Below are 18,669 nucleotides of genomic sequence, written 5' to 3' on the forward strand. Positions count from 1 at the left end.
ACCGAACAATTAAACATTAAATGCACCAAACTAAGCAACAAATGTAGCTTCACTGGACTCAGAATGATTTGTTTTATCACTAGCTTTTATAGCGCGATCTGTGTGTGCTTCTTGGAGCACCTCCGGGCTTCACAGCGGACCAGAGCAGTGGTTGTAAATCAGAAGGGCGGAGAAGTTCGTGGCCGGACCAGACTGGACCACACAGTGTAAAACCAGGGTTAGAGTATATACGGCACTGAGTGAAACAACTGGAGGCAAAATGAGCAGCATAGAGCAGTAGCCGCAGACACTTGATGATGATTCAAGATCTAAAGATACTACTTGGTGTTTTTTTTTTAAACCTTATATTAAAATCTTTAGAGAAAAATGTATTTAAATATGTTGTATGAGCGTGTAATTTATAGTTTTTTCATTATAATAATCTTGGATTATCATTATTATTAATATTATTAATAATAAAATAATAATTTTGTAATAATAATTCAGATGTTTAATTAACAACAATAACTGCCGATATCTAAATGTACTTTTGTGAAAAGGAAGTGTTCTTACCTGCTGAGCCTTGATCCATTTAGCAACAGCAAGTGACAACCTTTTCTTTGGTGATCTTTTAACATCAGATGAACTGAACAGCGTGGCTATAGCATCTGTTTTCAACATTTTCGTTCGTCTGTCAGATATTCTGACCTCTGACATGGTTTCTCTTGTGAATTCAGAGGTTTCTTGTTCAAAGCAGTTTGCTGAATAGTCCTCTGATCACAACTGGCTGTGCTTGGTGGTACCAGCCCACCTGTCCCTCTTCAGTTTTCCAGCTCTGATCCAGGCATCTCTGATCCTCTACACTTCAGGAAAATAGTGCAGACTAACGGCTGCTGTCATAGTATTGCCGCCACCACCAGCAATGCAACGTTTCACCATATTAACCCTGTTTTTAACGCAACTTGTCTTCTACCTGAACAGTTTTTCATTGACACACACACACTGAATGACCCGTTTGACGTAATTTCTGGGCGGCTTTGGACTTGTAAAAATTAGTTACCAAATATTCTTATTTTGTGTTACAATTGTCTCTTATTACCTATTTCATCCTGATCTGTCAATTACTGTACAATTTCTTCAATATTAAAATGTTTTCTTTCAACTTCTGCATTTGTGGACAAAGTGTGCCACAGGCACTTTAATTCATCTGTTTTTTCTTGCACAAACACACAATAAAATTCATATTAAACAAAGGCGCATGTTTAATTGCGTCATATTGCCTGATGTTGTGATTGCGGGGACCCATATGGAAAACATGCATCATCTGTGTATTGGAGTATTTCTCTGTGTGACTTTTTTCATATTTGCATAAGTGTGTACTAATAAATTGTTAGTTTGTTTGTTTTGTTTGAGATATGGCTTCTGTCAAAACTCACATTTTCCCTCAAGATCACCCCAAAATGTATCCTCATCCACCGTCCATGTAAATGTGACCATCATTTTGCCCCCTAAACAAGACCACCTTAGGACAGCCATACCGAACTAAAAATGTGTGTCCTAAATTATGCTAATCATCTGGGTTGAGTACAAAGAATAGATCTGGGTTCGATTTAAAAACATATTAGGCCCTGCCATCTTTTCCTGGATGGGTTAGCTTATTCACTCTGTGTATAGATGCCGCGATGGGATGCCTCAGCAATTCTTTTTGCAATCTTCAAAAAAACAGGAGAGTAGAGAGAAGAGTGAGTGAAAGAAGGGACGATCCATTATTTTAATAATGAAATTTGCTAAGAGGTGTGTTTATAAAAGGTGTGGATGTGTTTGTGTGTTAGTCAGAAAGTGCTCACGACAACTTCCCAACTGAGGTGAGAATCAGAATCAAAATCAGAATCAGAAAAGCTTTATTGCCAAGTACGTTTTTGGACATACAAGGAATTTGTTTTGGCGTAGTCGGTGCAATACAGTACAAATTAAACAGTATAAACATATCTACAATATATAAATATATGTGCACAGTTTTAAGTGAGTGAGAGTAAATATAGAGCAGTATAAGATGCAAGAGCAATACAACAGTGCAGGTGATCATTGTGCAAGTATGGCAGTGCAAGTAAAGCAGGAGTCCAAGCTGAGCGTTAATGTAACGCATAGAGTTACAGGTTCCAGGTGTCCTGTCAGCAAAAAAAGGGGGGTGTGGGGGAAAGGGAGAGTGTCAGGGTGGTTTCCGGGCTTTGTTAACCAGGCTGGTGGCAGATGGGAAAAAACTGTTCTTGTGGCGTGAGGTTTTGGTCCGGATGGACTGCAGCCTCCTGCCAGAGGGGAGAGTCTCAAAAAGTCTGTGACCGGGGTGGGAGGGATCAGCCAGAATCTTCCCTGCCCGCTTCAGGGTCCTGGAGGTGTACAGTTCCTGGAGCGACAGTAGACTGCAGCCAATCACCTTCTCAGCAGACCGAATGACACGCTGCAGCCTGCCCTTATCCTTGGCTGTAGCAGCGGCGTACCAGATGGTGATGGAGGAGGTGAGGATGGACTCAATGATGGCTGTGTAGAAGTGCACCATCATAGTCTTTGGCAGGTTGAATTTCTTCAGCTGCCGCAGGAAGAACATCCTCTGCTGGGCTTTCTTGATGAGGGAGCTGATGGTTGGCTCCCACTTGAGATCCTGGGAGATGATGGTTCCCAGGAAGCGGAAAGATTCCACAGTGTCAATTGTGGAGTCACAGAGGGTGATGGGGGCAGGTGGGGCTGGGTTCTGCCTGAAGTCCACAACCATCTCTACTGTCTTTAGAGCGTTGAGCTCAAGGGTGTTCTGGCTGCACCAGTCCAACAGATGGTCCACCTCCCATCTGTACGCAGACTCGTCACCATCGTCCGCAAACTTCAGAAGCTTGACAGACTGGTGACTGGAGGTGCAGCTGTTGGTGTACAGGGAGAAGAGCAGAGGAGAGAGAACACAGCCTTGGGGGGAACCGGTGCTGATGGTCAGGGAGTCAGAGACGTGCTTCCCCAGCCTCACGCGCTGCTTCCTATCAGACAGGAAGTCAGTGATCCACCTGCAGGTGGAGTCAGGCACACTCAGCTGGGAGAGCTTCTCCTGTAGCAGAACTGGGACGATGGTGTTGAAGGCAGAGCTGAAATCCACAAACAGGATCCTGGCATAGGTTCCTGTGGAGTCCAGGTGCCGGAGGATGAAGTGAAGGGCTAGGTTGACTGCATCATCTACAGACCTGTTGGCTCTGTAGGCAAACTGCAGGGGGTCCAGGAGGGGGTCGGTGATGTCTTTTAGGTGTGAGAGCACAAGGCGCTCAAAGGACTTCATCACCACAGAGGTCAGGGCGACGGGTCTGAAGTCATTAAGCCCTGTGGTCCTTGGCTTCTTGGGAACAGGGACGATGGTGGAGGACTTGAAGCAGGCTGGCACATGACATGTCTTCAGTGAGGTGTTAAAAATGTCTGTGAAGACTGGAGACAGCTGATCAGCGCAGTGCTTCAGGCTGGCTGGTGAGACAGAATCCGGACCAGCAGCTTTCCGGGGGTTCTGTCTCCTGAAGAGTTTGTTGACATCCCTCTCCTGGATGGAAAGAGCCGTCCCCGGTGTGGGTAGGGGGCTGGTGGGGGGGAACTTCAGGGTGGGGGTTGGAGGTGCCAAGGCCCCTCTTGAGGTGGGGGTGGTGGATTGTGGCTGCAGCTGTTGGGGGGCGTCGTGGGGGATGGTTGCAGGACTGTCCCTTTGTCTTTCAAAGCGGCAGTAGAACTCGTTCAGGTCGTTGGCGAGGCGTCGGTCGTTGATGGAGTGGGGGGCTTTCGGCTTGTAGTTGGTGATTTGCTTGAGCCCTTTCCAGACAGACGCAGAGTCGTTGGCTGAGAACTGAATTTGGAGCTTCTCAGAGTACAGTCGTTTGGCCTCTTTCACTGCCTTGCCAAACTTGTACTTCGTCTCTCTGTATATGTCTTTGTCCCCACTCCTGAAGGCCTCTTCCTTATCCAGTCTTAACCTTCTGAGTTTAGCTGTGAACCAGGGTTTGTCGTTGTTGTAACTCACCCTGGTGCATGATGGTACACAGCTGTCCTCACAGAAGCTGATGTAGGAAGTCACAGCCTCTGTGAACTCGTCCAGACTGTTGGTAGTAGTCCTGAACACATCCCAGTCTGTACAGCCTAAACACGCCTGGAGATTCTCCACAGCCTCACTGCTCCACTTCCTTGTCGTCCTCACAACAGGTTTGCAGAGCTTTAGTTTCTGCCTGTATGCAGGAATCAGGTGGACCATGACGTGGTCGGATTGGCCCAGTGCAGCACATGGGACGGCGTGATAAGCGTCTCTGATGGTGGTGTAACAGTGATCCAGAATGTTGTCCTCTCTGGTCGGACATTTTATAAACTGTCTATATTTGGGGAGTTCGTGGGTCAGATTACCTTTGTTAAAGTCGCCAACGACGATAACTAAGGAGTCCGGGTTGGTCCGCTCCACACTCAGTATCTGGTCGGCGAGCATGCGCTGTGCGACCTGCACGTTAGCTTGCGGCGAGATGTAAACACCGACCAGGATGAACGAAGCGAACTCACGGGGGGAATAGAAAGGCTTACAGTTTATGATGAAGGCTTCCAGGTCTGGAGAACAGTGCTGCTGAATCACTGTCACGTCGTTGCACCAACCACTGTTGAGGTAAAAACAGATTCCTCCACCTTTCGCTTTGCCGGAGAGTTCCGTGTCTCTGTCCGCTCTGTAGAGCTGGAATCCTGCCAGCTGCAGCGCAGAGTCCGGTATTAATCCACACAGCCACGTCTCCGTGAAGCACAAAACTGCCGATGAATAAAAGTCCCTGTTTTTCCCCAACAGCAGTTGTAGTTCCTCCATTTTGTTGGGAAGTGAGCGCACGTTAGAGAGAAATATTCCAGGTAACGGTGTTCGTAGTCCACGCTGGCGAAGTCGTACCAGCAACCCAGCCCGTTTCCCTCTCTTCCGGCGTTTCACCACGTGAACAAAGGTGAGCGCACCTTTGACCAGAATGTCCAAAAATTCCAGAGCAGTAGGCAGAAAAGTTGGAAATAACTCCTCTGGTGTAGTAGCCCTGATGTTCATGAGTTCTTCTTTGGTGAGAGAACTCCAAGTACCATCACAGAAGACCGTTTTAAAGCAAAAAACAAAACAAAACAATGCACACCAACACGCCGAGGCGACCATCTTGGATGTTTTTTTTTTTCATCACTCAGAAATCGAACAGATATACTTGCAATCAGATAAGGGTCAAAACTGTAGAGGGAAGCAGAGAGATGTTTACACATTAAGGACAAAATTTAAATGATTTAAAAGTTGTTATTTTTATACATATTATATTTCTTTGACAACATAAGCATGTATTTGCTAAACTAAAAAATTGGGCTTTAAGTTTACATTTCAAGAAGCTAAAAGCAGTTTTTGTTTACTAGTAAAGCTCAGCAAATCATAGTTACTGTACTATTTACATAATAAAAAACATGTATTAATCATTAGACAATTATTGGATGCATTTTAACCGTATCATGTCAGCATCAACACAAATGTTTAGATGGAGTGTGTCCTGTTCTTCCTGTAAAATAGGCACGCCACTTAAATAACTAGTACATTTAGTGTATTTTAATGTATTCTTCTTCAACACATGAAGCCTTACATTTAATTATTCAATTGTTCTTGCATAAGTCCAAATCTCTTTGAATCTTTGGTTTGGCCTTGACTTAATAGCCTAATATGTTTCAAAATATTTGCATCTGTCTGTACAGAGATCGACCAAGGCAGTTGTGGAGATCCTGGAATCCCAGCCTATGGCAAACGGGAAGGAACTGGCTTTCGCCATGGGGACAAGCTGTACTTTGAGTGTCTGCCTGCCTTTGAACTTGTGGGAAAGAAGAACATCACCTGTCAGAAGAACAACCAATGGTCCGCTAAGAAACCCAGCTGTGTTTGTAAGTTCTTTCTTTGTCAGATTTGACAGTCTTTTATTTGTGAGTTTGTAACCACTAACGTGGGTGAATAAATACTGTGCAGATAAGTACAGGGACAGCTGCATAATAAAGAATAAGATTATCCTCACAGTTTGTCTTGCAGAGACGGTGGATTTAGGAACAATAGGGATGGATTATTGGTTAATTAACTCAATAAACAACAGACACAGAAAACGAGAGTTTGATGATGAGGGGTGTAAAAAATAGAGAGCTGACCATGCAGATAGTGTTCCCTGTTTAATTAAAGGACAATAAGATGGACAAAAAATTTGATAGATATCGCTGAGCTTCAGAAAATCTTGATGAAACATAGTTAATTGGGCTTAATAATATTATGACTATTTTGTTAACATTTAATTAACAAATAGTCCACCATTTATACTCATCTAGAGAACAAAGTTTTCTTCCTCTTTTTTTTTTGCAAGATTAGCAGAGAGCATATGTAAATAGCAGTTTTCAAGTTTTGCCTCAGATTGTTACACCAGGTGGAAGATGTGCTCAGGGTGATTGCATAAAATGTGAGCAAACTCCTTCTGTGTCGGCAGTCCTCTGTTGGGGATATGTGCCAATATATTCGATATTGTTTTAAACATCTCCACAACTCTATCCATGATCTGTGTGGTATGTTCCCAGTGGTCTTCATTATTCTGTTGGTGCACTAATGTTCTCAAACAAACCTCCGAGGGCTTCACAGAAGGGTACACAGTTGGATGCTGTTTACTTATTAGGTCACTATTGAAAGAAATCGGTGGCACAGTTTATTTGGGGTATTAAATCAAAGGAGCCTGAATACAAATGCACCCCTAACATTGCCAATTTTTATATGTAAATGTATCCTTTTTTTTTTGACTACTTAAGTATGCACCACTTTGTGTTGGCCTATCATTACAAATCCAGGGAAAGTTTGTTAAAATTCATAGTTGTAATATGGCACTGAATGTGCTTTTTCTAGCCAATGCTGGTTAGAAATCAGTTTAAAAAAAGTCAAGCAATCCTCTTAATCTCCAGCAGGTGTGGATTGGGATGGGTATCTTTTCACATTTGAACCGATACGGTACAGATGCCTTGTACCTGGGAATTGGTATGGGTACTCAACCGTACCAGTTTTTGGTACTTTTGTGTGTGTTTATGTGGTAATAAATGTTGATTTATTTCATAATAAAATCTAAAAATTTTCAATTTAACATATTTATTTCTCAATATATAAACTTTAATGAATATGTCAAAACAACATCCAGCTGTTTGTATTGTAACATCACAGTTGTTTTAAACATTTCTTCTCCCATGTTGCTGGCCGCAGACGAGTCACTAACGTATGCAGCTGTGCTAAGTGTGCCAAATGCAGGAGTTGTACCCCTAAATCTGAGATGAAAATTGTGCACTCTTTAGCCTTGAGAAAAAGTATGTGCTTCACCAGGTGCTTCGTTAGATTAGAAGTATTCCAGCCGCTGGCCTTGCGCTTCGCATCACAAATATTGCAGTGAGCGCAATCTGCATCGCTTTGTGAGAAGTGGAGCCATACTTTTGAGCGCTTTCTATCAGCCATGTTTTGTTGACTGTAGCAGCGACTACTGACGTCATTTAATTTAAGCTCTTGTGTGTGCAGTGCTGTGTTCATGTTCTGCATGGAAAATCCCCCCTCTCTTCCTTCCACTCCCTCAGTGTCACGGTGATGCGTTTAGGTACCAAAACATGGTACGTTTGATACCGTGGTACATGGTACTTCGTAGTACCGACGGAATTCCTTCGGTGCCTATAAAAGTACCAAATTTGGTACCCATCCCTTGGTGTGAATACCACATGGACATAATTGTCAGTTTTCAGATTATTTTGTTCAGGGTGGTTGTTGTCATGGGGCTTGAAACTGAATTTCTTCTCTGAATTATTAGGTGTTTTCAGTATGTTGATCTTCAGGGTGAATTTCTACAATTCAAAGAAATTAATCCAATTTTATAGTCTTCTAGTCAGAGAAAGAAAGTAATAGGAATTTGCCCAATATTTTCTGTGTCCTTGGTTATTGTGTTTTATTTCTTCCTCATTTCTACTTCTTTTGTTTGTTTTATGCCTCTTCTAGTTTCCTGCTTCTTCAACTTTACTACTCCATCTGGGGTGCTGCTGTCTCCCAACTACCCTCAGGAATATGGGAACAACATGCACTGTGTGTGGCTCATCATCACCAACCCTGAGAGCAGAATCAACTTGGCCTTCAATGACCTTAGCATGGAGAAACAGTTTGACTTCCTTTCAATTAAAGACGGCGGAAAGGTTCTGCTCAATTATGTCTTATTTTTTCTCAGTTACTTTTAATAGCTCTAAGCGTCACTTGTTGTGCTGATCTGTAGATCTGTTTTTGTGTTAAGGAAAATCACTCTGTGTAGCTATGACTACAAGCCAACCAATATTTAAATCTGTGAATGATTTTCATCTGTTTCTTCTTTCTGCAAACTGGATGTCTTTGTTCTCATCGCAAAATCTTTATCTGTCCTTTCTCAGGCTGAATCTCCAATTCTGGGAACCTTCTCTGGAGATGCCCTGCCTCCTCCCTTAACAACAAGCGGTCATGTGACCCGACTTGAATTCCTGACGGACCATACTTACACAGACAGAGGCTTTAACATCACTTTTACTAGTAAGTTTTGCCTAACGGAAGATAAAAAGAAGTCAAACGTTTGTCACAGGCTGTTGTATGTGTGTGTCTGTATTAGTGCATGTGCCTGTAAGTTGTCATCCCACATATCACTGTACCCTGTCTCTCCTTTACTGGATAAACTGTTTCCACATCCAAAACACAACCTTCATAGTCCCATAATATGGTAAAACCCATGTCTGAACAAACACAAAACATCAAATAAAAATAAAAAGTATGATATTCTTATCTGACACATGGTGACAGTGCTCATGATAATCCATTTTTGTTAACTGCCATCGTTTAAGGAAAGTGAACATAATTTTTGTAGTCTGACGAAGTAAAAAGTAGTCACATGCTGTTAAACCCATTTTATGGATATACTGCACTCTGAGAGTTTTGGCAGCATTAATGTCGTTTTTGTTGTCTCTGCACTACTGTACCGTGAGCCTGAATGTTGAATTTGCCCATATCCCAAAGAAATATTGATCTAAAGATTCATACAACACTACTTTGTAGACATTTGAATCTTGGCTGTATTTATGTTAATACTTGTACAATACAGTACCTTATAATGTATACAATCCCTTAAAACTTGTCACATTTTGGTATGTTACAACACAGACTTCAGTTAACTATTGTGTTTATATGTCACAGACATATGATAACAAAGTGAAGGGAAAATGACATGCATTTTAATAATAATGTGAAAAGTGTGGCATTTGTATCCAGCCCACTTTCTCTGATACACCTTTATAAAATCTGGTGCAAGCAGTAGTCTTTAGAAATCACCTAATTAGTAAATAGAGTGTCCTGTAAGTAATATTCTTGGTAATAATACAGTTGTTCTTTGATTTTCTCAGAGAGATATAGGCTAAACAAAATGTTAGTCATTATGCTGGGAAACTAGTTTCCCCAGCATAATGACTAACATATTTTTGCATCGGTTCTGTGATGACCCGAGGAATCCAGATGGTTTAAACCTGACCAGCATCTCAGAAATGTATTTAGCCCAAGACAATTTTGTGTAATATAAACAATCAAAACAATTTTAAAATCTATGCTTTTACACTCCGGGAGCCAGTGTAGTGATTGGGGACCGGTGTGATGTGATCCATTTTCCTGGTGTTGGTTTGGTCTTTGGCTGGTTCATTTTGTGTGAGCTGTATCGTTTGATTGATTTTTTGTTTTTTTGTTTGTTTTTACAGAGACCTGTCTAGATACCATCACATTATTCTAACCTACTGAAAATAAAAGAATGCACAAGTTTTCTTCGTGCTGTTTTGATAGGAAATCCTTTATTCTGGCAATGTTTTGAGGGTTTTCTAAGCTAATTTAATATTAGACTTTATATGGTTGTTAAAATTAAGATCTGGATCCATGATGACATTTAGGCCTTTGTATGTTCTGCACCCTCATTAAAGAGTAGAAGAGGGCTGGTTTTTAACCTAGCTGTTTTATGACCAAAAACAATTCGGTGTTTTCTGCCCCGATTTGGGGAAATTCCAACCCATCCACTCATTTTAGACACTGGTTCAGTAACTTTATCGGACTATGGTCAAGTTGTGGCACAGGAATATAAAGTTGTATCTGAAACAAGCATCATCAGGGAGACAAAACAAGATACTAGACAGGTCAGGTATAAAGTTACAAAGAAACTGGGTTAGCTTATAAAATAAATTCCTAAGCTTTGGACATCACACAGTGCACTACTCAATCATCTGAAAATTAATAGAGTATGGCACAATTGCAATTCCACCAAGCTATGTCTGTTAATGTAAACTGACAGGATGGGCAAATGGAGCATAAATCAGGAAGGCAGCGAAGATAGGTTAAATAATGGTTACTCTGGAGGATCTGTAGAGATGCATTGCTCAGGCCTTATCAAGCCTATGTGGAAGAGTGGCAAGAAGAAATAAAGCCATAGGTGAAGTCCTCTTGGCAGGTTGACATAAGCCATGTAGATGACACAGAAAACTTGAGAAAACCGGTACTCTTCTCAGATGAGACTACACTAGAAGACTTTGGCCTCGTGCAAAATTTTATGTGGGGTTGGAAATCTAACACTGAGTATCATTCTGAACCCACCATGTCATGGTGAAACATGGCTATGGCAGCATCACGCTGTGGGTATGATTTAATTTTGCATAAACAGGGAAGCTGGTCTTAGTTAATAGGAACTGCATGTTCTAGAGGTAGAAATCGCTAATGGCCGGACAATCTTGGATGACAACCTTTAAGAGGTTCCAAAAGATCTGAAGCAGGGAGACGGAGGTTCTCCGACAATTAAATAATTTAGTTCAAAATACATCCATGTGCTAGAATCCTTGGCAAGACTTTGAAATCAATGTTCAGAGACATTCTCCCTTCAATATGACTCAGCTGGGGCTATTTTGGATGGAAAAGTGTACAATTTCAGTCTCTAGCTGAAAAAGCTGGTAAAGGTATAAAAAAAATTGCATCTGTTATTGCAGCAAAATTCACGGCAACATTTTCAGATTAATATTTTTAATATTAAAATATTTATTATTAATATATATTAATATATATATATTAATATATTATTATTATAAAATATTTAATATTCATATTTTTGACAAAATGTGAAAAACTTCAGGTAGTGTTAAGCACGGTAGCACTGTAATGCTTTTAAACTCTGGCTCTAATTTACACCTCTTTAACCAAATCCAGGGACTTTTGTAAATACATAATGATGACAACACATGGTGGCTAATGAAGGATTTAGCTATTCATAAAAAGAAAGAGTCAGGGTAGCATGGTGGAGAAATGTAAGGAGATGTTAATTGAAGATGACATTCTGTTCCTGTGAATAGTGTCATCTAACTGCAAGATACTTTTTAAGAGGTCATTGGGCTGAGCATACAACTTCCATCATTCTTGTTAATTAAGGACATGCCTAACTGTATTGAGGCAATTTCTGACACCCTAATAAACAAGATATTTGTGATTGATGAAGAGTAGCTGGCACTCTGTTTGGGTCCATTGGATAGCAAAGAGGGATTCATCAACACTTACATGTGTCACCAAATACTGTGTATACAAGGGTGAAAGTCAGAGAGATAGCAGGACAGGTAAGGAATTTGTTAATATTCCATTTTCCAGGGCTATGAGTCTTTTCTGAGGGCCGCACATTTTAATGTGTTTTTCTAACTTGTCCCCACTTGAATTTTATTAAGAGGCCTGATTTATAGGTCACTAATGATTTGACAACAATGTCTCTTTTTTTTTTTTTACTTTGCAAATATTTCAGCAGTGTCATTTGATACAGATAATCTTCATGGTAGTGTATAAACCAATCCTCTAGAATTACTGCAGCACAGTGGATCTTAGTGACTAAGTAAAATGAATTCCTTTTCATCTCAAGCTGACATTGTTTAATGCTTACAGTCAATTGAAAAGAGGTAAGGCTTTGCCAAGAGACTTTTATCCTTGTTTGGTGGTCTTGCACAGAAAAATGAGACCATCTAACATGCCACAAAAATAATTTAATATGTGTCAAGTGATAAAAAATGATTAATGTGTGAATGTAAAGGTGTCTTTGTTTTTGCCTGTTTTAATTTTATTACATTTATTACATTTCATTTTTATTAGCCAGTAGGAGACATCTTTATTCACAACTGAAATAAGTGGTACATATAAAAAAACTACCGTAATTATTTCTTTCTCTGCATGATCATTTGTGAAATAAACATAAATTGCAGTTTCCAAAGTACACTATATTAGGTGAAATGCGTTACCACTCTCACACCTTTGTTTGTCCTCCAAATTAACCACCTTTTTCAACAGCGTTTCGCCACAACGAATGCCCAGATCCAGGGGTGCCAGTTAATGGAAAGCGTTTTGGCGAGAGCCTCCAGCTTGGCAGCTCCATATCATTCCTTTGTGAAGAGGGCTTTGTTAAGACCCATGGCTCTCAGACTATATCCTGCATCCTTAAGGATGGCAACGTCGTATGGGACAATGCTGTTCCTCGTTGTGAAGGTGAGTAAGGGAGGACCAGCTTCAGATTAAATGCTCTTTGATCACTGTGTGAAAAATGTTCTGTCAATATAAATCTTTGTGTCCACCTTATGTTGTGATTTGTGTTTCTGACAGAGAACCCACATACAATTAATTCCAGAATAATTCAAATCCATGGCAGCTTTACATTTAAAGTAATCTTTTAATTTAATCAACATTCTAGTGTGGCCCTGCCAGGTCCCCAACTGTTTTTTTAATTAAAACATATATAAAAACAGACTCAAAATTGATACTCTGTCATACCTGCTTTTGTTTTTGTTATATTACCTGGTCTAGTCCTTTGTTTTCTGTCTCCCTGCACCCCATGCCCACACCTGTTCTGTGTTTTCCCCTGATTGTCTTGTCATGTTTGTCATTGGTTCCCTCTGCTGTTCAGTTTTTGTATTTAAGCCCATTTGTTTCCTTTGTTCCCCACTGGTTCCTTATGTTAAGTTATGTGTTTGTGCGATCTCGTGTGTTTGCTACCCTGTCTGTGTCCTGCCATTGATAATAAAGACTCATCTTACCTGAAAACCTCGAGCTTCTGGAGTTTTTCCCCACATATTAGTCCAACAAGAAACCAAACTATGACAGAAGGAACCAGCCAACAGGACCAAGCGGGAAGAATGGTGAGGGAATTCAAGAGGGGTGAGATTCTGGTCAAATTGTTTACCCACCTTGCTACCTCTCCCAGCTCCCCATGGAGGAGGCTGGAGATAGCTGGCAGCCTCCAAGACTGGCTCAAGGCGAGGAAGGATTTTTTTCCTGATCCTCGGATCCACCACACCATCGAGGCCGAGCGACGAAGGGCCCTAGATGAAATCATCGCATCTATGAGGAGATCTCCTGCTCCCTCCTCCACCCGCCTCTCCACCGAAGCTCGACACGGTTTTCTGGCTCATGGCTTCGCTTCGCTCCTGATCAGCCATTGCTGCTGCTCCCGACTCAAAATCCTGTTCCTGGTCCAGTTCCGTAGGGGTTCATGAATGAACCGCCTCCACACCCTGATCCTGGTCCTGTTCCGGAGGGGTCCCAAGCCGAGCCGCCCTCACACTCTGTTCCTGTCCGTGAGGGGCTCGTGGATGGACTGCCTGCACTCCCTGCTCCTATTTCTGGTCCTGTCCTGGAGGGTTCCGAGGACGAACTTCTTCCATCCCTGGTTCCCGTTCCGGAGGAGTTCAAACTATGACATACTCCTTTTACATTATTTTATTACCTTTTAAGAGATATCTCATATATCTCACCTCTTGGTTGGATGAAAATATTTTCATATCTATATCTGCAACATTTATGAATAACCCTTAACTTATTGTGTAAATGTACACTCATTTAAAAAAATTGGGGCAGCAATTTCATTGCTTATTTGGCCAGTAGACGCTCAGCCTTAAACTGGACCTGGACCACAACTGGGTCTAGCTTTAATGTCAAACTAATGATACTTAGTATGGTTGAGACCAAACTTGGGATTGTGAATCAACAAGTGTGGGGTCTTGAGATCCTCCTAAGAAATTAAACTAAATAACAAAGTTCTAATAGTAAAGTATGTTTTTACTATAAAGGATTGCGATCTAAAAGGTATTTACAAATAGGTAAAAGCATCATGGCCATTTACCAAGATTGTGTTAATGTCATTGTACCCTTATTAGCAAAAATGTACCGGGAAAGGCCACTGTATTGCAGGGGGCTGCCAGTCATATAAAGTCGCCATCTGTCTAACATGAACAATTTGGTGGGACTGAAAATGAAAATTCATAATACCTATCACTAAAGCGATTGCCTATGATGCATCTTTGCTTTAACCCTTTAAGGGCCTGAAAACAAGCTTTTCCAGTACTCTAACACTGAAGCAACTAAAAAGTTGTTTTCCCCAGATGGTAGCCATGTTGATAGCTTTGTGCATCACAGTTTCCATTCCCAGTACTCGATAAAAAGCTGGGCTTGTGTTTTTTGTGTCAGAACCTGAAACGTTTTGGAATTAGTGATTTTTGTAGGAGAATCCTATCCACATTTGCTGAATGTACTCCATGTGTTATAGATTTTGGAATACAACTGATCCACAGTCACGCAGGCAAAAAAAAAAAAGCAGTTCTGGTTTTCGCATGTAACTATGAACACATTCGTAAACCTTGAGGAAGATGTTTACAGAATAGTTAAAGTTGTTATTGCTAGCAATGGTGGGACCATCAACAAAATGGACCTTATAGATTAAGAATAGGGTGTCATCAAAGTTCATGTAGATATAAAAGAAGACAGACAAATACTTTTGGCAATATAGTGTATCAGTAAGAGACATATTAAACTCATTTAGGCATAAAGTGATCTGTTTTTTCTATCGTATGATGCAACATCAAAAGCCAAATGATAAATTAGTTAACTGACTAAAATATAAAATTCCTTTAACATTTAATATAACTGTAATTAAATGATGATGAAAAATTTTATTCCTGTACGTCTAGTATGTGGTGATGAAACTTTACATTACCCAGAGGGTTCTTTTTCTCCCAAGTGTCTGAATCAGCGGACATGCTGTGCTTATGTACAGATTGCTGAGCTTTCAATTTACCCCTCCCTGGCTTTATAATCAATAAACTATTTCCAGCAAACCAGAAAAGGCCAGTATAGCTGGCAAAGCTTAGATAAAGCTTAGCTTTAACCAAGGTTTTTTTGGACATCAATGTAATTGCAGACATGACAGAAATTCTAAGAGAGCTAATCAAGTTCTTTATCTGCGATATGCAAAAGAAAATCAAGTATTAAAACATGTTACCCCCCCTCTCCTCTGCCTTTTTCAACAGCTTGATATTCCTTTGAGACCATCTATCATACCCCTGCGTTTGTAGCATAATGCGTTTCATAGATGTTCTTCAGTAGGTTGAGCCGACTGATTAAATCATTCCACTTTAGAGAGGGAGCAGAGAGCTGGCTCTGTAAAAACAACTCCACCATTTCTGTGATTTCCGGTTAAGGACAAGCGGTCACAGAGATGTCTGGTTAAGTGAGCTGTAACAGAGATGAGAAATAAGAAGAGGATTGTGTGCTTAAGTGTTCTTTTGTGAAAGTCATCACAGACATTTTGTATTCTTGTTTTTATCCCAATAGTGTAATGCTCTTAAAATGAACAGCTAACCCATGCTTTTGAACACAGGCACATGTAGAGTGGTAGGCTTGTTTGCCAGAGACATGGTTAACCTTGAAATGAGCCATCACCAGTTTACATTAAATATAGCCTAACAGTAAAGGAAATGGGAGGAGCCCCAGCTATTGCCAGAAATCATCAATAGACCTTGTCATACATCACCTAGGACAGACATGCATAATTCAGTTTCTGTCTTTTTTCTCTCTTCATTTCTTCTCTCCCGCTGTTAGCCCCATGTGGAGGAGATCTGAAGGCTCCCAGTGGGATCATTCTCTCCCCTGGCTGGCCCGAACTGTACAAGGAGGCCCTTAACTGTGAATGGGTCATTGAGGCTCCTCCAGGCTATCCCATCAAGATCATCTTCGACAAGTGAGTCACCAAGATAGCAACTGCTTTATTCCCAGACGTTTTATCCACTCTAAACAGTCCTGGATGTTTCTGTTTTTAGCCTCTCAGTTTTAGCAGCTTATCCTGTATTTGTCTCTTTATTTACTTTTTTTATAGTTTTATATGGTTTAAAATGCCTGACTGAATACACACGAACAAAAACTGATTATGGACATTGACCTAATATTAATTAGGTTTGTTTTTCCACAAAAAACAGGTTTAAACTGTTGGAGCATAAACAAGGAATATCTGGGTTGCCCTACACTGTCTGGTAACAAGGCATAAGGACTAATAACTTTTTGGACCCTGTGGTTGTTGGGTGGGCTCTCTCTAGATTAAAGTTACTTTCTAAATATTCAGATTCCATTCAAGGTATAAATCTGACTTCTAGATAACGTCAAAGGCCCACAATGTGGGATGTACAATTTTACCCTAAAAACATGTAATCACATAGTTAATGTCTAATGTTAGCTGTTACAGTAGTACTGTGAGCATTAATGTAAAGAGAACAGTGGCACATACATTGTTGAAAAAAATAACAGATTTGTTAGATCAAACCTAAAAATGACAAAGGATATTATATTCCACATTTTTATCTTGCTTTCTGTCTATGTTTCCCACATAGGATAAAAATAAGGTCCAGGATGGGTACTGATTGTCTTATACCTTGGTCTGGATTCATATCTGAGTCTGGACTTGGAGAATCCTTAGTGTATTCTATATCTGTTAAAAATGGTCTTCCAAAAATGCTTTAACCATAAATCTGACCTCACAACCCAAGCTATCCACACTCAGTCATATAATATTCAATCATACACACACAGTGGACCACAGAGGTGGAAGAGGAGGCAATTTGTTTTGATGTCAAAGAGAAGAAAGAAAGAAAGTAATAGGACGAAACGCTGCATTAAATGTTTTAAGTAAAGCTCATCCTTGCAAACCCATCTCATCCATGCTTCTGCCACGATAGAATCCAATTTATTACAAATGTTCCATAAATGTTTGTTGCTCTTTAATTTTTATGTTACATCAATAAAATATCACAAACCATTTCACTTAGATGACATGGTTCTGTAACCAGGCTATTTATTCATGGCTTTGAAGATGAAGTGGCTTCTGCAACAAAGCCAAAAATAAACGAACACACACAGATACACACACAAACACACGTGCATGCACACACACACACTGCTCATGGTAGGACTCTTAAGCCTGATTTCTCTTAGATCTCTAAATGTTTTGGGAGTTAAATGAAAAATAAATTGTAAATATCTTTCCTAAGTGCTTTTAGAAGAAAATGCGTTTGCTTTTTCTGTTTTAGTATCAAAAACCCAAACTCTATGAACTTAAGAACTAGAACTGTGTGCTTCAGTTAGACTATGGTAAAAACCTTTTTTGCCACAATCCCACAAAACAAAGGATATACATGCTTGATGTCATGAGAAGGACCTCATGAATACTGCTTAGCATGGTGGAGGATTTGTGATGCTGTGAGCCTGGAACCAGCAGAGTGAACATTTTAACCTTTTTTTAAAAAAACATAACAATTTGAAATAAAACAACTAGCAGACTCTTATAGGTAGCTGGATGTTCACCTGAACCATCAACTAAACTGGAGACAGAACGCTAATGCTCATTATAGTAAGGGTCAGAGCAGAATCTACCTGCTGGGGAGGCTGAGATCTTTTGGTGTATCTGTGTGGGGGTCTCCTAAATAACATTTATTGTTTTTCTCATGGTGGCATGAGCCCTCCTCTTCTATGGTGTAGTTTGTTAGAGCAGCAGCTTATGTACAGCTGAGAGGAAGCTGTTAGATAAGCTCATCAGAAGGGCGAGCTGTTTCCTTGAATGTCCCCTTGATGCAGTGCAGGTGGTGGGAAACAGAAGGAGTCTGGCAAAAACAACGTCACTCTGGGATAATGTATGCCACCCCATGCATGAAGCTGTTGCAGAACTGGAAAGCTCATTCAGTAACAAACTGCTGCATCCTAGGTGCACATATGAGCATTATCACAGTTCCTTCCTTCCAGCAGTTCATTGCTCCTAACAGACTTAATAAGTCTTTACATACCTGTTGTTATTTGTACAGTTTTTAAATTTTTTTTCCATTTTGTGTTAATAGTCGGTTGTTGGTTTTTATGCTTTGTTTATGCTATATTGAATAAATATTTTTTTCTTATGCCGTAAAGTTGCTCTTACTGTACAATCTCTTATTCCTAACTTCTGTTTTGATATTTTTACACTGGTGTGGTTCTGCATGCTTCGACCTGCCTGTCATTTTGCTGCTTGTACACCTGACTTTCCCCACCGAGGGACAAAGATTAATTTTATTCCATTCTATTATTTTAACAGGAATGTCATCCAAACATAGATAAAAGAGTAGTCAATACTTCAATGACAGTGTTTAAAAAAAAAAAGAGTCAAAAAATAAAATTTAACCTCACAAAAAATGCAGAACGACTAAAGGTATGAAATGTAGATAGTTATTTTAGTTAAATATTTCCGACAACAGGGACAAAACTATTCATTAAAACACTTAAAA

The 18,669-nt window shown here is 40.3% G+C and overlaps 1 protein-coding gene across 1 annotated transcript in view; it reads left to right on the forward strand.

Moving 5' to 3' along the window:
- Positions 1-18,669, forward strand: part of csmd2 (CUB and Sushi multiple domains 2) — a 358,433-nt gene that overhangs the window by 204,294 nt on the left and 135,470 nt on the right. Inside the window, exons 13-17 of the mRNA XM_047382994.1 lie at positions 5,737-5,919; positions 8,033-8,223; positions 8,452-8,587; positions 12,392-12,586; positions 15,971-16,109. Of these exons, the coding sequence (XP_047238950.1) occupies positions 5,737-5,919; positions 8,033-8,223; positions 8,452-8,587; positions 12,392-12,586; positions 15,971-16,109 (844 nt within the window). The remainder of the gene's footprint in view (positions 1-5,736; positions 5,920-8,032; positions 8,224-8,451; positions 8,588-12,391; positions 12,587-15,970; positions 16,110-18,669) is intronic.

The sequence above is a fragment of the Girardinichthys multiradiatus genome, chromosome 13 (assembly GCF_021462225.1).
Source record: "Girardinichthys multiradiatus isolate DD_20200921_A chromosome 13, DD_fGirMul_XY1, whole genome shotgun sequence".
Taxonomy (NCBI): Eukaryota; Metazoa; Chordata; class Actinopteri; order Cyprinodontiformes; family Goodeidae; genus Girardinichthys; species Girardinichthys multiradiatus.